The sequence below is a fragment of the Gracilinanus agilis genome, chromosome 2 (genome assembly GCF_016433145.1).
Source record: "Gracilinanus agilis isolate LMUSP501 chromosome 2, AgileGrace, whole genome shotgun sequence".
Classification (NCBI taxonomy): Eukaryota; Metazoa; Chordata; class Mammalia; order Didelphimorphia; family Didelphidae; genus Gracilinanus; species Gracilinanus agilis.
Genome location: NC_058131.1, coordinates 207,623,977 through 207,645,536, shown reverse-complemented (window position 1 = coordinate 207,645,536; position 21,560 = coordinate 207,623,977). Strand labels below are relative to the sequence as shown.

General features: G+C 36.2%; 1 protein-coding gene across 2 annotated transcripts in view; it reads right to left on the bottom strand.

Moving 5' to 3' along the window:
- Positions 1–1,862: 1,862 nt before the first annotated feature.
- Positions 1,863–21,560, bottom strand: part of RNF144A (ring finger protein 144A) — a 68,198-nt gene continuing 48,500 nt past the window's right edge. Inside the window, exons 6-7 of one of the 2 annotated variants that reach the window (XM_044663617.1) lie at positions 11,381–11,470; positions 1,863–1,994 (exon numbers count right to left, since the gene is read on the bottom strand). In XM_044663617.1, the coding sequence (XP_044519552.1) occupies positions 1,863–1,994; positions 11,381–11,470 (222 nt within the window). Of the gene's footprint in view, positions 1,995–10,894; positions 11,065–11,376; positions 11,471–21,560 lie in introns of those variants that run through there. The other variant, XM_044663616.1, reaches the window with a different exon arrangement.

Genomic DNA, 21,560 nt, shown 5'->3' with positions numbered 1-21,560 from the left:
TTACTGGAAAGTTGTACAATGTGGTAGAAACCACTCCAGTCTTAGGTTCATGGGACTTAAGTCCCAACCCTGGCTCTGCTATTTACTCTTTTGTTGACTTTATACAAGTCACTTCCCTTCTGTTGGCCCAACTCCTTCTCTGAAGAATGAAGGCATTAGTTTAAATTATCTATAAAGCCCTCACCAGCTCTGATCCTAATCAGACATTCTTCTGCATAATTCTATCTGGAAGACTGCTTCTTGTCCATCCATTAAATTCCAGAGGAAAAAAAATCTCTCTAGTAAGAGTTGATTTTTTTATATATCTATATAGACAACAGATCAGGTAAGCAATAGAGAATGTGGCATGGTATTGAGAACCAGTCTAATGATAAAAGGACCCATGATATTCCTGTGACACAAATGCAGCAGTCTGCCTCCACTCCCTTGTAGTTTTTAGCCCATTTTTATCACCAAACCCTTTTGATGTGCACAATCTCTATTCTTTCCAAAGCTCAGACACAGAGCAATTTGCATTTTATGATTGACTTGTATGCTGTTGGCTTCCAGATAACTTCTGCTGTCTTGGAAACCATGAGAAAGCTCTAGAGTTGACAAAAGAACCAAACTTCAAATAAGAGTGAATTGAATGAAATGGAATGATTTTTTGACAGGAAAATGTTGGTCATAGTGGGACTACTAACAGTACTGGGACAAGAAAATATATATTTTTTAAATAGTTGAATAACTTTTTAAAGTGAAATACAAATTCCAGGAACTCCTCTAGACTCACAGAGATGAGAACTTTCTTGCTTTCTAAAGGAGAAATCCCTGCTGGTCTATGAATGAGTCTGCAGGTAGCTAATGAGACAGTAATACTGCACTGTTCATTCTCCTTGTTTGATAAGACAAAGGCAAGCTGCTTCGGGTTTCCTAACCTTAGCAATTCTGAACTGAACTATTTACACATTTGGTTTAGAGACAAAAAGAATCCTGATACCTGGATAAGAAATTATGAGCCCTATGTGTGGAGTGCATCCTTAACTAGCCAAACAAATTCATAAAGACCAACAACAGGGATGCCCTTTCAAACATGGCAGTAATTTTCACAAAGAACATCCATGGGGTAGTAACAGGTTTGTGTCCTCCCCGCTCCAACTAACAGTTTTTCAAAAGACATCATAACAAGACAAAGCACATGAGACTTTCTAAATGTTTCAGAATGCAGCAAAGCTAGACAAGTCTTGAGGCAGTAATTCTCCTTCCCCTTCCACCTTCGAAAGGACCTGGAATGGTTTCTAGGCAGCCAGTCGATTTCTACTGTCCAGATGAATAAAAAATCTCTCACCAAAAAGGATTGGGTGATGCCAACTGGAAAATGGAGTGTAATTAACAGAGATCTTCTCCAAAATTGGCTGACACCGATTCTGTTTGAAGTTACAGGTGATTCTCCAATCCCTTCTCTAAAGAGGAAGATCCCATCTTGATGCCGATTGCTATAAAAGGACAATGCCCTGCGACTTATTGTCTCTTAGGCTGTGGGTCTGGCACATTTGGCCTCCATCCCTATGGTCTCTGGCCACACAAAGCTACCACATATTTTTACCGGGTGCATTTCCCTTTGAAAACCGGCCGGCATGTCTCTCTGTCGTCTGCACAACAGGAACTGCCTGACTCATCTTCCACATTCCTGCTGGACCTCTGCAAATGGGCCTTTGGAACTGCCTTGACATTAGTCCCCAGAATCATGGCACCATGTGTCGCTGGGAAGCAGGATGGAGGACGTGAGGCTGTAACGATGGGGAGTGCGAGGGCAGGGGAGGGAGTGGGAGGAGGGGGAGAACCACGTTTCCCCAAAGGCAGGAGTCCAGTCTTCCCTGGGTCTAGGTTGGTAGGGGATCATCATCGCCTTTATGACACTTGCACTTGCAGCAGAGAACAAAAGGTGTCGCCAGTAACAAGAAGGGGGAGGCCACTAACAGCAAAAGGCCAAAACCAGCAAAAATGCCCACCACCTGGAATGATGGACAAATAAAAGAAAAAAGAAAGAAAATGGGATTTATGAGTTTGTAAGCAGAGTAGCTCCCAAGCAATCCTATGTCACCCTTAATCACATAGCTGTTTTTGGTTTGTTAAGCTTTTCATTCCAAAACATGCATGGTTTGATAAACAATAATAACAACAGCAATAATAATAACAATAGCTAATGTAATAATATATAATAACAATGTAACAATGATAATCATAACAATAGCATATAATAATATATAATTAAAATGTAGTAATGATAATTATAACAATGAATATAATATATAATTATAATAATAGCTAATGTATGAATATATAATAATATAATAATAATGTAATAGCAAATATAATAATCATAATCATAATAATAGCTAATATAATATATAATTAAAATGTAGTAACGATGATAATTATAATAACTAATATGATATATAATCATAATAGATAATGTACTAATATATAATAATGTAATAATAATGGTAATAGCAAATATAATAATGTAATCATAATAACAAATATTTGTAATAATAACTAATGTAGTAATATAATGTATATATACGATATATATACAATATAATATAATGTAATGATAATGATAATAGTGAATATAATAATGTAATCATGATAATGATAATAGCTAATATAATATATAATAATGATAATAATAATATCTAATATACTATGTAATAATGATCATATCTAAAATATACAATAATGATAATGATAATAGTGAATATAATAATGTAATCATGATAATGATAATAGCTAATATAATATGTAATAATGATAATAGCTAATATAATATGATATAATAATGTAATTATAATAATAGCACCTACTACATGTCAGTTACCATGCTAAGCAATTTACAAATATTATCTCATTTGATCCTTACAACAACCCTGGGAGATAGTTGCTGTTATTATTATACTCATTTTACAGATTAGAAAACTGAGGCAAACAGAAGGTTTTTTTTTAGTGACTTGCCCAATGTCACCCAGCTTCTAAATGTCTGAAGCAAATCACTTAGGCTTTCTGATTCTCATTTTCTTTATCTGTAAACTAATTTGCTCTAGTTCATAGATTTCTGTTGAGAATCAAATGAGCAGCTATGTGAAGCCCTTTGTAAAGCACTAAAGTACTATATTCATGTCAATTTTTTTCATTTTTCACAAAGGATCCAGAAGCCTCAGTAGCAGAATTATAAATCCAGGGTTTGCTTCAGTTGTCACCATTCATTGCTGTCTCTCCTTTGGCCAATCAGTTAATTTTTCTAATGCCATTTCTTCTTCTTTGCCATGGACAATAATACCATCTTCCTTACAGGTTTGTGGTGAGGGAGCCATAAGATGTTATATTATTGTTATTGGAGTTTAATATCAATAATCTCCTGGTATTTGGTTATGGAGTGTACCATGGTGTGCCAAGAAGTAACAGAGAGGCCCCTTAAGAAACGCCCTGAAGCCCGAAGAATATTAAAGATACCTAAGAAGGTTTCAAATCATGATATTATAATATAATAAAATGATAATGATGACAGCATGCATTATATAGCATTTTAAGGTTTACAAAGTACTTAGAAGTATATCACTATATATAATATTTAAGACAAGACTGTGAGGCAAATGCCAATTATCTCCTTTTAGAGATGAGGAAAATCCAAGATCAGTAGAGGTAAGTCACTTGCCCAAGGTCATGTAATTAGAAAGTATCTGAGGCAGAATTTGAATGAAGTTCTTCCTGAGTGTTAGTGTTTATTCATAAAGACGAACACTCAATCTAGAAAGTGATAAAGTATGTGTCTGAATCTGACCCAACTCCAAAAGAATTTGAGTAAACTTTCTTACTGAATGGATATTCTGGACCTCAACTCGTTTTCTGAGTACTTACCTTGTCAAAGTTACTTGTCAAGGTTTCAAGATGCAAGAAAGCTTTGATTAATTATAATAGGCACCACAACCTACCTTCCAAAATATACTAAAGTCTTCCTCAGTAGCAAGATGGAAAGGGTGACTCCTCTGAGAATCACCTGAGAAATATCCTCACTCTGGGGGTGGTCACAAAAAAAATCGTTTTTTTTTTTGTTTTTTTTTTTTTAAATCACAGTAGCTTTCTTTGTAGCCTCAGCTTCAGAAATTGTTAGAATTGGGAAGGTTCTTAAAGACAGTCTAGTGTAACCCCTCATTTTACAGATGAAAAAACTGAGAATCCGAGAGGATGCATAACTGGCCCTAAGACGCATGACCCTAATTTCAGGCAGAGTTAGGATCTGAACTTCAGAATTCTTACTCAGAGCCCAGAACTAGTTCCCCTGTACTATCAGACTGTTTACTGCAGCATGAGGATTGCAATCTGTGGTGGGGGCAAAGGGAAAATCAATGAAATGACAGAAATATTAGGGCACAATCTAACAGTGCCTGAGCACACTGAATGAAGCCAAATGCTTGTGGATTTGTGAGTCTAAGTGATCCTGGAGTTGTGTAAAAAGGAGGGAGAGCACCACCTGCTGTCCAAAGCATGAGAATAAAATATCTCAGGCACATCCAAAAGAAGGACTTAGATTGCTGCTTCTTTCCCTCCTGCAGACCTCCATATAGTCTCCCTTCTGCTCCTCTATATCACCTCCTCTGCTCACCTCCAGAGGGAAGCATACATGTATGAAGCATCCCTCAAATTTGACTTAGTGGAAAAAAGAAAATTCTCCCGTCCTTGCTTCTAGTTGCCTGATTCTATTGCTTTATCCTGCTTTTGAGCTTTGTGGCATCCACGACATGCTTTTATTTGTTTATTAAAATATTTGAAAAGGGCAGCAAAGTGGCTCAGTAGAGAGAGTGCCAGGCCTGAAGTCAGGAAGGCTCATCTTTCTTAGTTCAAATATGGCCTTGGACCCTTACTAGCGTGACCTTGGGCAAATCACTTAACCCTGTTGGTCTCAGTTTCTTTCTTTGTAAAATGAGTTAGAGAAGGAAATTGCAAAACACTCCAGTATCTTTGCCAAGAAAATTCCAAATGGGGTTACAAAGGGTCTGGCACAACTGAAACTATTGAACAGCAGAAAAGTATTTGAAAAGCTGTTATATGGAAGAGAGATTGGATTTATCCTCCTTGATAGTAAAGGGCAGAAGTAGGAACAATGGGTACAAGTTACAAGGAAAGAGATTTCAGGTCAGGTCAATGGAAAGAAACATTTCCTGGAAATGAGAGCTATCTGAAAATGAAATTGTCTACCTCAGAAGGTAGAAAATTTCAGGGCGTCAAAAAAAGAGGGTGTATGGCTATTTGTCAGAGATTTTGTAGGGGAATTTAGTATATGAGGGGAAGGTAGGATAAAGTGACTTTAAAGTTTTCCTTCCAAATAAACAATTAAATAAAAATCAAGTATAGTGTATTTCTCAGTTTTCTGTCAAATCCAAGTAATAGGAGAAAAGGGAATGGTCAAGAAATGCCATAATATCTATAAATTAAAATAATTAAAATACACTACTAATAAAGGTGGTCAATCAGGTTTCCCAGACCACAACAGAGTAGAAGGTTAGTGAAAAGTAAGAAAGGATGCTAAGGAACAGTAAGCTGACAACATTAAGAGGTGATTCTGAACAACGGGACAATGAAGGAAGAGAAGAAAAACTATTTAAAAAAAAATCAGACGGCAGCTGGGTAGCTCAGTGGATTGAGAGTCAGGCCTAGAGACGGGAGGTCCTCGGTTCAAATGCGGCCTCAGATACTTCCCAGCTGTGTGACCCTGGACAAGTCACTTGACCCCCATTGCCCACCCTTACCACTCTTCCACCTAAGAGCCAATATACAGAAGTTAAGGGTTAAAAAAAAAAAGAACGAAGAACTCAAAAAGTCATAATTTAATGTTGAGGAAGACAATGTAAGCGCTCTCTCTCTCTCTCTCTCTCTCTCTCTCTCTCTCTCTCTCTCTCTCTCTCTCTCTCTCTCTGCCTCTGTGTGTCTCTCTCTCAGTAGGTCCAAGAAATAGCAAGGCATTATGTTGAAAAACAATTACACAGTTATTAGGAACTGAAAGCTGAAGGGTATCTTAGAGATCACCTAGGCCTAAGAAGCTCTGTTCTTAATGTGCGGTCAATTAACTTAGGAGCAACAACAATTGTTTTTCAATAATTGGTTTCCTTTGTAATTCAATGTTTTATTTTATCTATTAAAAAATATTCTTAGAAAAATTCCATAGAGGCTCCATTAAATTGAAAATGTGCTCCATTATGCAAAAATAAATTAAGAAACACCGATCTAAACTAGTCTATTCATTTTATAAGTAAAACAAACAAACAAAAAAACAACTGAAGTCCATTTCTTGGGAAATAAATAAGTACCACAGCTGGTATGTCTTGAACTCTAGGTCTGTATTAAAATACAGTGTTCTTTATACTAAAATATTCTTGTTTCTTAAAAAAAAAACAACTAACATTTATATAGCACTTGCTACATGCAAGGGAAGTAGACAATATTATTATCCTCATTTTACAAATGAAGAAACTGAGGCAAATGGTAATTAAGTGACTTGTTCAAGGTCACACAACTAGTAACTGCGGTCAGATTTAAACTTGGGTCGCTCTGACTCCAAAACAAGTGCTCCATCCATTGCACCACTTAGCTACCTTCAAGCAAAGGCAAAATTGCATTTAGTAATCTTAGATTCCTAAGACAAGTCTATTTTAGAAAGACCTCTATCAAAAAGAGCTATTGTTGGGGCAGCTGGGTAGCTCAGTGGAGTGAGAGTCAGGCCTAGAGACAGGAGGTCCTAGGTTCAAACCCAGCCTCAGCCACTTCCCAGCTGTGTGACCCTGGGCAAGTCACTTGACCCCCATTGCCCACCCTTACCAATCTTCCACCTATGAGACAATACACCGAAGTACAAGGGTTTAAAAAAAAAAAAAGAGAGCTATTGTTTCTAAATGTTTGCATTTAAAAGTATTGATTGTCTGGAAAATATCGCTTTGTGGAATAGCCTGATGTTGAAGATGTAGGAAAAATTAGATGTACCTACTGTAGATTCTCTTCTGCCTAATCTCAAATAGGTATGTTCTAGCTTGAAAACAAAAGGATGGATTAGATCAGTGGTTACCAAACTTTTTTGGCCTACCGCCCCCTTTCCAGAAAAAATATTACTTAGCCCCCTGGAAATTAAGGATACAAATGGAGTTTGGGGGAGAGAGAAAAGTAAAGTCTCAACCAAATAAATGAGCCCTTAATTCACTTTTAACCTTTAATAAAACTATTCGATGAAATCAGGCAGTTGTTTCACGAAACATCACAGTCTGGACTTGGAAGTTAGCTTTGGCATGATCTGGTCCAACTACCCTACTTTGCAGAAGGGGAAACTAAGGCTCTGAGGAATAGTAAGGATCATAGTGATCATAACTTTAGAGCTAAAAAATGGGCCAATCGAGTTCCTCTATCCCAACACTCATTTTACAAATGAGGAAATTCTGATAATGTCACACAGGAAGGGTCAGAGCCAGGACTAGAACCGAGATTGTCTGACTATTTGGCCAATGTTCTTTTCCCTATTCCTTGCTAAGAGTCTATTTTAAAAGGCAAAGATGGATGAGAAATATGGTGAGGTAAAAAGAGTTTTCACTTTAAAAGTCTATTAGATTAAACTTCTTAGAGGGCAGAAGTATGTGGGGAAAGGAAGATGAATCTGCTTGATACTCATCAATGATAATTCTCTGTATTTTAGTCCCTCAATAGATGCTGGCTTATTTTTTTTTAATTTGAAGGTTGTAGTGTTCTTGGATTGGATGTAAGGTTCAGGGAAGACTAAAGGTGCCCAAAAAACCCCTTGTAAAATTTTTTTTTAAATGTTCTGATACAAGCACATTCTAACATCAGGAGAGGCAAGTGGGCAAATCTTGAAATCATCACGTAGTTGAGACCAGCTTCTATGGCTGGGGGGAATTAAAACAGGGAATATGGAGGGAAAAGGAACTGAGACAAAAGTAGGTCAGGCTGTTATTCTCACTTGACATATCTCTGTCTTTATTAGAGCTATTCATAGATTTTCCTGCCTGAGGGATCTCTGGAACACCCAATAATGCTTCAGGCCTCCTCAGTTCTTCAGCAGTCCAGGGCGAAAAGCCATTAACTTCCCCAGGGAAATAGCCAATTCACTCTTCCCTGGACGGTGATTTCCTCATAAATTCAATATAAGATATCTTCCTGTAAGTATAGTTATTTCTGTCTCAGCATGGATAGCATCTCACTGTTGCCCAATTTTCCTTTCTTATCTATTTTACGAGCAGGTGGGTTTCGAGACATGTTTGATTTAGATCTTATCTGTGTTCTATAGTAGAGCTTATAATGTAAGAGACTATGAGAGGTGGGACTGAATAAACTGAGGGAAAATTGAGGGAGTCTATAGTTTAGATGAAAGATTGCCTAGTAAAAATTGCATTGAGCTGGGAGTCAGGACAACTGAGTCCTAGTCTTGGCTCTGCCACAACAACTTGGGCAAATCACTTATAATCACGGTCGCTGAAACAACTAAAGACTCTTGGACCTCTGTGATTAGAAAGGCCCTGGTGCTTATCACCTGTGTGACCCTGGACAAGTCTTTCTTCATCAAAAGAAAAAGTTGTACTAAGACAACCAGGAAGGCTCCAATCAGTTCTAGAGCTAGAATTTTGTTGTCATCCACTCTAATCCTCTTCTTTTACAGAAAAAGAAACTGGAATACATGGAGTTAAGGGACTGCCCAAAGGTCTACAGTTAGGAACAATTTTGCTTATGTCTTTGTATCCCCAGAATTTAGTACAGTGTGTGGCACATAAGAAAGGCTGAATAAATGTTTATTGATTGATTACTTAATAAAAGATAGAACTGGGATTAGAACCTAGGTCTTTCAATTCTAAGTTCTTTGCTTTTTCATATACTTGCTGAGCCTTGGTTTCCTTATTTATAAAAATAGTAATAATGATTATTTATAAAAGTAGGACTAATAACATGCCCTAAGTCCCCTTGATTGTAGAATGGTGATAATATCTACTCGACTTCATGTGATAGCAAATTTCACGTAAATGAAAATACTTTGGAAATAATAAAAATAAAAAGACATAAAGCATTCTATTTCTCTTCATCGTTTTAACTATGTTTAGACAGGGACAATCCTGTGGCAGCAGCTCTTGACTAGAAGTCAAAAAAACTGAGTTCTAATTCTAATTCTGTCCCATCACTCATTGGTCTTTAGTTTTCTCATCTGGAAAAGGAAAGATTAAAGCCAAATATCCTATAAAGTCACTCCCAGTTCTGAAATGCTGTGACAATATCTGCTGCCCTACACTGGCAAAAAGAGGATCCTGCCCCCTCTGAATATAAGACATACTAACACCTAGGATGCTTAAGGAGTTAAAAAAAATGTCCACAGGAAAATGAAAGTCTATAGGCCTAATTTTGAAGCCCCAGAAGTTATTTTTTTAAATCCTTTTTTTTCTGTCTTAGAAGAAGTACCAAGTTTCAGCCCCAAGACAGAGGAACAGTAAGGGTTGGCAATAGGGGTTAAGTGACTTGCTTTGCTTATAGCTCAAAGTGTATGTGCACCTAGGTTCACCTGTCTCTAAACCTGGCTCTCTATCCATGAGCCACCTGGTTGCCCTTTGATAACTATATTTCAATGCAATTGGTCGCCTTTGTAATCACATGTGTGCTCTTTTATGCATTTAAAAACATTATTCTAAGACGGGATCCATAGGGTTCACCAGACTACCAACAGGGTCTATGACACAAAAAAAATGTGAAGAACATCTTTTAAGGGAGAAAACTGATACATAAATAAATGGGAGGAATGGCCTGCAAGTGGTATTTTAAGCCTATGAAGTCAGGAAGGAAAGTGACACAACAGGAGTGTTTCTGATTAGAAATTGCAGAAAGTGCGATTTCACCAGAGGGCGCTGGAACACCAAAAAGACACTAGAGACTGAACAATTAAGTACCCTCAGTATGGCAACCTGAAATTTGCTTTTCTCCAGCTGCAGAATACTTTTTTTTTAATGAACATTAAAATTGAGGGAATCATGTAAAGACTATTTGATATGAGGGGTGCAATGGAAAAAAAAAAAAAGAAGCAATGAAGACCCATTCCTGTTATCCCTGTAGAATTTGGTATTAATCCCCACCCTCTATTCTTAGGCTGTTTCCCAAAGAGTTCACAGGAATTTTTGAGATTCTTAAAAATGCCATAATTATTTTTCTTTTTTGATAACTGCAGAGAAAAATGTTTTAAGAAGAAACTTCTTAGACGACTTCCCCTATATTTATGCTTTATTCTGAAGGCATTTTTAATATTTTGAAAAGTAAAATAATTTCCTTTCTCATAGAGCAAGTCATTTCTTATAACAAGTTTCAAAGGTGACAAGTCTTTGGAAGTCATTCGATTATAAGATTTTTAGAGCTGAAAAAAAAAAAAAACCCTTGAAGGTCATTTGGCCCAAATCTTGAATTTTGCAATTTTGCCTATGAAGAGATTGAGCCTTCCAGTTTCTGCCCACCCAGTCTTATCATTTCTACATGTAAACCAAGTACTAATATACTTGCAAACCACCCAGCTACCCCTTTTCTATCACGCCTTTTCCCTTAAAGCTAGGAAATGTCATGGGAAGAGCCCTTGATTTGGTTTTAGAATCCAAATCCCGCTTCTGATACTTGCTCTCTATGTAGATAGATATTAGAGGTAGGGAGGTTAAATTGTATTACCTCTTAATTCCCTTCTGCTTTCTATATAATCTTTTTCATAACCTGTGAGGTTAGTAGGGGAGGCATTCACCTCAATTAACAAATGAAGAAATAGGAACAGGAATTTAGCCTTGGAGAGTTCTCTTGATCTTAGACAAATTACTTTCCTATTTTGAGACTTAAGTTTCTTCATTTATGATCTGGAAGTCAGGAGCATAGGGTGAAACTGATGATTCTTTAAAGTCCTTTTAAACCTTAGGATCCTATGTGGATTTTCTGACTTCTTTCCCAAACTGTATACGATCTCATTGCCAACCTGGATTCTGCTGGTACCTTCTATGGAAATCTCAACACCAGTTAAAGCTTAAGTAATTAAAAATCTTAGATGGATTTTGAAAATTTATGTTATATATCTTTAAAACAATATCTACCTTCATTATAAGGCTAGCTCAGGGCTTCTGAAACCAAACAAAGACCATTAACTAGGCTCACAAGATTAATACACTGAATTTCTATATCTTCCTATCCAATGCATCCAACTAACCACTTCCTAGGTCCTTATGCCATTAATAAACAACACACACACACACACACACACACACACACACACACACACACACACACTCCCATGTAGCCAGATATCACGGTATTCCAAATTGGAAAACAGCATCATGCCCACCTGCGTTCTGTGCCAGATCACAGATGCCCTAGAATGGCCAAGTTTGTTCCGACAAGGTCCTTTATCATAATGTATTAAGAGGAAGTCATCCTGTAAAACAAGGGAAGGAGAAAAAAGCAGACAAAAAATAGTTAATGAGATAATTCTACTAATTACATAAAGAACAAAAATTCACAATATGTATGTATTGGGGTGAGGTGGGAATAGTGTTAGAAACAAAATAGTCAATGCCAAGAACATCTCCAAAAGGCTGTATAAATACAAGGGAGTACTCGACATAAAAAGTCCCTTAGGTTTCATTGTTTTATCTAAGATGCCAAAGAGCTCTTAAGTATTCCAGAATTTCTCCAAATTCCTAGTAAGAAGGGAGGGAAGGGAGCATGGTTTGGGGGCTAAAATTTAGAGTCAGGGGGCCTGAGTTCACATTCTGGCTAAGATATCTGTGTCACTTAGGGTAACTCCATTCTCCAGCGTTTAATTTCCTCACTGATAAAATGAGAAGTTGAATTAGATTACTGAAATCCCTTCTGCTTCAAAGTCTAGGATCCAAATGTATTTTGTTTGACTACATATATTTGTTAAAAGGGTTTTATATTTTTTTCAACTGAAGGAAATAAGATAGAGAGAAACTAAAATAATTTTTCTAAGCTCATGCCCAAAAGAATGAGTAGATTTGGTGAAATTGAGCTTAAGTTACTGGAGCAAGAGCAGGTGTTTCATAAAAATGTCTGTGTGTGTGTGTGTGTGTGTGTGTGTGTGTGTGTGTGTGATATGGATCTCTTTGGCAATATTTGGACCTCTTCTCAGAATAATGTTTTTCAAATGCAGAAAATAAAATACATAGGATTACAAAGGAAACCAATTATACTATTACTGAAATATAGTTAACAAAAAATTATTTTTAAGCTCACAGATCCTAGGTAAAAAAATTTTTCACCATTTCAAAAAAATAAGCATCACTTGGAATAGCTAGACTTTCATCTGCTTAAAAGAAAAAATGTTGTTACAATACAATATTAACATTGTCACTGTTTCTAAATACACAAAAAAACATCCTTAATATGGCACGTGTTTTAACTTGTATCCAATCCAAGGAATTCTATCTATGTATTTCTATTCATTGAGATAGTCATATCAGCTCAGAGAGTAGGAAGCCCAATGGACCAAGAAACTTGGCTTTCTTTTATTAGCAGCTCAACTCTATGAAAGTCATTTCACTTCTTAAGCTACCTCAGTTGAAAAACAGAGATGTTATTAGAATCATCTACCTGTGAGGAAATGTCTTTATTAACTTTATAGTAGTCTATCAATGCTAATTTTATTCATCCTTCCATTTATGGTGATGTTTATCTATTCCACATTCACTTCCATTTTCCTACACTAAGAAATCAACAAAATCTCTTCTGTCTCTAAATTGGCAAGAAAAGTTTTTTTTTTTTTTAAATTGGTCCTAGTTAAAAAAGGAAATGTCATTGCTTATTTAAAATGAAAACAGTTTCTTCTTCCCCTGTGACTGTAAAAGCTCAGGTCCTCCTTCTGAAATGAGTGTAAATAAAGTTAGACCAGGAAGTAGCCATTCTAAATATAATAACTGGTGAACCTAGATTCCTGTGCTCTCAGATGTGGTTCTTAAAGACAACTATAACAGGGCTGGCAGAGTTACCTTTCTGTTGCCAGGCCTCCTTTAAAAAACAATTACTTGGAAGATGAAGGACTAGATATTTTTTCTAATCCTCGTGACTGACCTCTCTCAAAGATCTCCAAATAGAAATTATGAGTAAGAGATAAAGCAATTTCAAATGTCTCCACAGTGTAGAACCCCAAGAACACAATGTAAAAACCTGATAAAAACTAACATAATATTCTCTAACCTTTAACATGTTTTCTCTATACTACTCACCTACCACCCACAACTGAATATGTTAACCCCAGGCCTGCAACATGACTCTACAGCTTCATCTCGTTCCAGGGTGTCAAAATTCAAATAGCATAAATCTACTCAGGTTTCAATAGTCACTAAGAGTAAAAAAATTTTGTGTGCCTTAACAGAGCTCAGCCAAAGATGTGAGGAACTTAGGGAACAGGGGCAGGACTTATTTATGAAGCTCTGTGGCACTCCATTACAGAAAGACTGGGATTAGTTCTCTCCCCTAGAAGTCATTTGGGGCAAGGACAAAGGCTGGTAAACTTTGAATTGCCCATTGGGAGACATTTTGAGATCCAACCCTGAGGGAAACTACCATTAAAGGGGAGAGTTAGAGAGTGAGCAATAGAGAAAAATAAAGAAAATGGCTAAAATTTCTAGAGATCTAAGGAAGAAGAATACTCACTTAAAGACTTTGAGCATAACACACATGGACCAATAGAGAAGACGGTATTAACAGAAGAGAAATATGGGCTCCTGATCAAAGAAAAGATTTCAGAAATCTCTAAATAAATATTGTAAGACAAAGGAAAATGAATCAGTGCCTAAAGAATCATAGGACCTTGTAGATTCTGAAAAGACTATTAAATCACAGCAAAATGTTACTGAATGGTTTAAAAGAGAAATGAGAATTTTGCAAGCAAAATTTGAAAGCAAAAAAAAAAAGTTTACACAACAGAAATAGTTGTCAGAATAGGAAAAACTTGAATCCACAGTGGTAAGTCTCACTGAAGAAACAAAACAAAGGATAACTGATTGGGGATGCAAATCAAAGAAATAAAGGACAATCTGGAAGACCAGAAGCAAAACTCAATAATATCTATATCTATATCTATATCTATATCTATCTATCTACCTATCTTTAAAACCCTTACCTTCCATCTTAGAATCAATTTGTATTGATTCTAAGGCAGAAGAGTGTTAAGGGCTAGGCAATGTGGGCCAAGTGACTTGCTTAGGGTCACACAGCTAGGAGGTGTTTGAGGTCACATTTGAACCTAGGACTCCCTTCTCTAGGCCTGGCCCTCAATCCACTAAGCCACCCAGCTGCCCCCAATACTTTTTTAAAAATATGATTCCATGCAAGCAAAACACATGGATTTCAAAGACATAATGCTCAGAAACACTTAAGGTTCATAGTTCTCCCAGGAGAATAAGACACATCAAAAAATCAGAATACCACAATGCAAAAAAAAAAAAAATACAAGAAAACTGCCCAGAATTTCTGAACACAGAAAATAAAGTTTCAATCTAAAGAATTCACAGATCACCTCCAGAACCAAATGAACATCAAACAAAATCTATGCTGCAAACTCTAAGTAAGAAACAGAGTAGTTAAAATTAATAATTTCACTGGCAAATTTTATAAGCTACAGGAAGAAAGATTTTTAAATATAAAGGAAAGAAATTTAAATAACACAAGACTATTTTGTCCCCATCAGAAAGGAGGAAATTAAATAATATGGTGTAAAGAGTGAAGGGGCTTCAGATGCAACCTGTGATCTACTCTGCAAATCCACACCTGGCCATTGATTAAAAAAAAAATCAAACCATGGACATGAAATTAAAAGAGGGGGAGGGAGGATTAAAAATGTTCTTAGAGAGAAAAATACTATTACTTGGAACTCTTTCTTTTGGCTCAGTAAAGTGAAACAGTAAGCTGGAGCCACAGTCAGAAGGCAAAAGTTTGAATTGTATCTCCACACTTACTCATCACCAGCAGTCTTCTCATCCTAGCTATGACTATGGCCTGTGGTTCTCTTTGTACCAGCATTTCAGGACTTGTCTAGATGAGCCTCATGGCTTGACTCCTGATTCTCCAGACTTCTCACTAGCAGCTTTGTTCCAGTGCAAAGTATCTCCTTCCCTCTTTACAACCTGCTTTGATGCCTTTTCCCCTTAGCACTTAGATAGTACTTTATGGTTAACAAAACAATTCATATGTTATCACATTTTATACTAACAACAGTCATGTGAGATAGGTACTATTATTATGATGCCCATTTCCTATTTATGTCTTTCTTCATTAGAATGTTCATTCCTTTAGGATAGAGATTTTTTTTTCTCGTATTTTAATTCATCTAGGAGTAACAGATGGGGGCTTCAAGGTGGTGTTGTAAATAGATTGCTGGGTCTAGAGTCAAAAAAGACCTCTGTTCAAATCTGGCCTTGGGTACATGTTACCTGTGTGACAATGGACAAGTCACTTAACCTCTATTTGCCTCAAATTCCTCATTTGCAGAATGGGAATAATAATAGCACCTACTTTCCAAGGTTGTAGTGAGTATTAAATGATATAATACTCATAAAACATTAAGCACAGTTACTGGCACATGGTGTTATATAAATTTTAGCTATTAACACTGCTGTTTTTGTCATATTATTAGAAATATTATTCACTTTCCTCTCCTCCTCATCTCACACAGGACCTAGTACATACATTAGTCACTCTGTAAATATTTATTGAATGAATAAAAGCTTACAATACAGGTTTCTATCCTCATCCAATTGTAAAAATCATTTTGCCATATATTAAAAATAGTTATGATCTCATCCCATGTCCCACTGCAATTTAACTACTGAGGTTTTGGGGTCTAACAATGGCAGGATTGGACAGGAGTCTTGGTATGTTTGTTTAGAATGCCACATTTCCTTTAAAAGAGTTTTTCAGTAATCTGGCAGTTAGAAACTAAACAATGGGACAAGTTTAAAAGGGTTGCAATTGGCAACAGACAGTGTTAAAAATAAAATCCTTTGTTTGCTGACCATTTCAAGAGTTTAAATTTGTTTACATTATGTTATTAAAAATTCATGATTCAAGATTTGTACTTTAGTGCTACCAATTTTAGCTCTAATCAAAAAAACAAAATTTCCCAAATTTTAATGCTAACAATTCACATGAGGTCATCATCACTAACCAGAATTGATGGGCTATTTACTACAGGAAAGAACACTATGGGGACCACAGGGAAAAATAATAGCAACAATTCACATTTCTATAGCACTTTATAACTTTATAATTCCATTTAATACACATTCATTATACATCTATTATGTGAATGAATATTGGTTACATTGGGAGATAAAAAGCTGAGAATGGCTTTTATCGTCATAATGATAATAATGATAGTACTATGGAGCAACTATAGAGCACTTTGAGGTTTGTAAAGCACTTTATCTATTTTATCACTTTTGACCTTCACAATGACCTCTGTGACAAGTGCTATTTTGTTCCCCATTTTGCAGATAAGAAAACTGAGTAGGAAGATGATTAAGTGACAGGACACATTGCTAGAGAATGAAGAAGAATTTGAACTCAGGTCTTCCTACATTCAAGTCTAGGGTTGAATCAATCCACTGTGTCTCTCAGTTACCTTTAGGGAACTTAAATTATAGTATGGCAGGGAAAAGGGGCAAGACATAGATGGACACAGGAAAATAAATATACCACCGTGTATGATGGGGGTATGGAAGAAATCTATACAAAATATTCTAGGAGAATGAAAATTTGATAAGGGATGAAATACTTTAAGCTAGTGGAAGGGAGGTCAGTACAAGAAAAATCAGGAAAGCTTACAAAGTGCTTTAAATATACAAACAAATTTATATTAAGATTCAAAGTGGTTAAGTGAAAGGCTTCTGGGGCTGGATTTAAACTTGGGTTGTCCTGACTGTGTTACCTAGCAGCCTCCATCTATTTGAATAATTTTAGTCAAGTTATTTAACATCCACAAGCCTCAGTTTCTTCAATGCTAAAATAAGGGGATTAGACTGATATCTGAGGTTCCTTCCAGTTCTAAATTCTGTGAAGCCTATGATTCTCCTTTAGAGGATAATTGCATGAGAGGCTTTCCCAAGGAGCTTCCTTCCAATGAGATATGTCTTTTAGCAAGGTGCCAGAGAGCATGTTTGACTGGAAGGAGTCCATCCTGTTATACTCTTCTTTCCATTACCTCCCTCCCAAACAAAACAAACAAATAAACAAAATAATAAAAAAAACTCCCCTTGAGTCTATTAGAAGAGATAAGACAAGTATATAAATAACTTTTTCAAGATAGACTCTGATTAGAGCCAGTTTAAGGAAATAAAGTTAAGAAAAGGCAGGGATTACTTCTAATATGGGAAGGGGGCAGATTTCATGGAACTAGAATATATGGGTAGGATTTCAGCAGAGAGGAGAGGCAGACATATTCTCAGCAGACCCAAGAATTTATAAGAAGATGCTGAGCCAGGAATGCACCCTAAAGTTTCAGGGGACAGTTATCAGTTGGGCTAGACCTGAATGTTCACAGGGGCAGCCAGGGACCTGGGTAGGAATGTAATGCAGAGAGTTCTGGGCTTCGATTCAGAAGGACATGACATTGAAAACTGCCTTAGACCCTCACTTAAACCTCCAGTCTCATCTGTAGAATGGGAAGAAGTGAAAAGATACACAAAAGATAAGGCCAAGTGAAAAAATACACATATAATACCCCATCTGGGTCCACTGTCCCAACTTGGCTTCACAAGACTGACCCATTCCCAAAAGGGAGAGAAGCTTCTCAGAATTCTAGAAAAAGTTACCCAGATTATTACTTATTATTCTCTTAGCATTGCTCATGAACCCCATTTAATGTACTTCATACTGATTTTACCACATTTAGAAAGAAGTTATCTACTATGAACAGTTGATAGAAAATATCTCAACACATGAGCCTAGGGTATCTCTCCAACAAGAATCTAGAGTCCAAGGTAATAAATGTAGGATTATTATCATTATTATATAACATTTATCATTATATAAGTATTATTATATGATCATTATATAACAAAAATCACTCTATAATATAAATGTTATTTATATGACATAACATAATTACTCTATAGTACAAATATTATTATATAATATAAATATTATCATGTAATTATATTATATAAATATTAAACTTAGGTTATGATAGCAGTAAGTGTATAAGTAGAGGACCTATGTGTCCAAAGAGAAATTTTTCTTTCACCAACATTTTTTCTGGTTTAGGGGAGCCATGATACCTTGAAACTATTTCTTTCTTCAGGCTAACTTTTTGTACTTCTCTATCTGTATTTGTGCTTGGTTGTCATTGCTCTGGGTTATTTGTGTTGTCTCTCTTACTGGCCCCTCCTCTTCAATGAGAGTCAGTGAGAGGTGGGATGGGGAGGGAAGTAGAGAGGTAGAAACTCTCTGCCTCTCCATCTCCCCAAGACTGGTTCCCTTGTAGGGGCTCAGCTCATATGGGAATCCTTTACTCGAGAACTGAAATCTTCCACTGTTAAGGCTGCTCTGCTCTGGAAGGAGCTCATTTATGAACTGACCAAGTGCTATGCATAACTGCCGTTATACATAATGCCCAAAGAGTAGGACTAGAGAATCACAATTTATAGAGAGAAACCATTTAAAATTTCATTATGTCCATTGATTGACTAATGTGATGGAGAATTATGTGGCATGTGTATATATACACTCACATACATGTATGTGTATATATCAGTACACATATGCATGTATGTACATCTATCTCTTTTCAAATATTAAAGCACTATCTAAATGCTGGAGTTTATTTATTTATTTATTTTGGTGGTGGAGATGTGGCAGATAGGATTGGAGAGATAGACTATAGCCAGATTATGAAAAGTGATAAAAGCTAGGCTAGAGAATATGACAAGAGAAAAACTATCTTAAATCATGTATAGTTTTTCAACCAAAATGATATTGATGCACTCATTAAGTAAGAGACTCTCTCTCTCTAGGCACCGACTGACTATATTAGAGAAAAGCAAAATTTGGTCACCTACTGAAATGCCTTTTTAAGTGCATTTTTGGCTTAGTGCCTCACATTTTACTGATTGGTATTAAATTGATGTGAATGTCTCTAATAACTGAACATAAAAGCTAAATTTTTTTCCTCCAGAATATTTTCTATGGCAACCATATTAAAAAAGTCTTTCCCTTCCTGGATCATCTCCTCAATAGCATATTGACTGAAAATGCTAAATAGGAAATATTCTTTCATCAAAGCTTGTAGTTGTTGTTCCTATTCTTAAGGGTTATTAAATCAGGCTTAAGCTAAAGCCATTAAAAGGTCTTTGATTTTTTTTTTTTTAATATTTGAAAGCTGGTTTGCAAGGTCAGTCAGATAGTATTATTTTACATTAACAGCACATAGAGATTGCTACGATATAATCAGGTCATTCCAAAGGAAGAATGAAGATCTCTTGAACCAGATGAGCTACCTGCCCGTTTACAATCAACTTAATAGATACCAAACATGTGGAATATTCCCAAATTCAGTCTCGAACCAAATTAAAATGTAGTTCCTATGCAATTTTAATATATTGGAATATTTTAAAAATTAACCAATAACTGTATGGTTTTCTAGGTCCACATGTAGCCAACAGCGATCCTCATATAGATTATAGTGGCTGCCATTTCTATTTGAGTTTGACACCATTAAGCTAGAGAACTCAAGACAGTAGAGGGCAAGGGGAGGAAGGTGGCGGGTATACATCAAATCTACAGATGTTCCAGGAAGCAAATTGGACACAGTGGCCAAGATGGATAGAATCAGACTGATTTGGTTCTCAATTCACCCTTTCCCTGACAAATTTGAATGAAGTTCTAATGAGCTGCTAATGGAAGACTGCTACTAAAAGTAAAAATGAAACAAAGTTATGGTTAATCTAGCCATTAAACAAGTAGCAACTGCATCATCAGGGACTTAAAGCTCACAAGAAGAGTTCATATGTTATTAACTAAGTATACTGTTTATTTTTAAGAAAAGAGAGAGAAATTGGATATTTTGGTCAACTAAATATTCTGATTAATATGGTTACCATGAGGGGTAATATAGCTCAGAGGATAGAGGACTAGTCTTGGAGTCAGGAAGACCTACTATAGACTATTCTTTCACTGGCACTGTGTCCTTAGGCAACACAAGCCATAAGTTTTAGAAGAACTGCCTTTCTTTATCACCCCAATAAATAAAATCATAAAAATAGTTACCATATATACTATAGCAGAATTAACTTCCCATTCACTTTTCCACTTGTGAAATTTGATTTTTATATTTATTTTATATTTTACATCTGTCAGATTATTTTTATCTGGTCCTGTCACTCCTCTGCTTAAAATTCTTAAAGTATTCCCCATTACTTACCAAATAAAGTTCAAATGTCTACCATTCAAGGAATTCCGCAAGTTGTTGCCACCATATCTCACTATTCTCTTCCATGTATTTTATTATTCCAAACAAACTGGAGTTTGCTGCTTTCCAACATGCTCCAATTTCTTTTTAGATAGACTTGTCATTACTATCCATACCACCTCAATACTGCATTCAAAAGGGCTTACTGAATGTCCCTACCTGTCCCTCCACCCAGACCTTAAATACTTCTCCCACCCCAATCTCTCTCATAAATCCTTAGATCTACTAAAGACCTGGTTCAAGTCCTACCACTTATATAAAACCTTTTGATTGCTATCTCCTGAAATTACTTTGTATATATTTTATTCTTATCTGTGTACATGTTGTTTTTCCATCTCCCACCCCAAGGAGAATGCAAATTCCTTGAGGGCAGAGAATACTTCTAATTTTGTCTTTGTTTTTGGTACCTTGAACAATGCCTGGCATTTCTTTAGCACTTACTGAATGTTTATAAAACTGGTGTCTGTGCCTCCATCCAAGCAGTCACCTATGCCTAGAATGATCACCTTCATGTTCTGCCTGCTCTATCCCTAACTGTTCTTTAATAGGATAGGAATCAGAGCTGGGGTTTGATTCATGAAAGGAACTCATAGATCACAAAAATTCTTCTCCCATTGCAGGTCGGTACCTTCTCTGACAAGTTCTAGACTAAAGAGAATTGCTTATGGCACTGAGAGATTGTCCAGGGTCACAAAGTCTGTGTGTGTGAGAAGCATGACTTCATTTCATGTCTTTTTGGTTCTGAACCTGACCCCTCCACTAAGCAACACCATCTCTTAAATGGATCCTTTAAAAACTAACCAAAACATCAACTCTTCTATGAATATTTGCGTGACTGTCCCCAGAGAATAATTTACCTATTTAGACTTGATAGGGCATTTGGTTTACCCATCTCTGATGCACTGATATAATGGGAGAAGTCATAGCTTTGGAGGCAGATGACCTCAGTTCTAATAACTTAAAGAGGTAGCACTTAACCTCTTTAAGAACTTACCTCAATAAGCATAAATGCTTATTGGCTTGAATTTTCTCACTTACC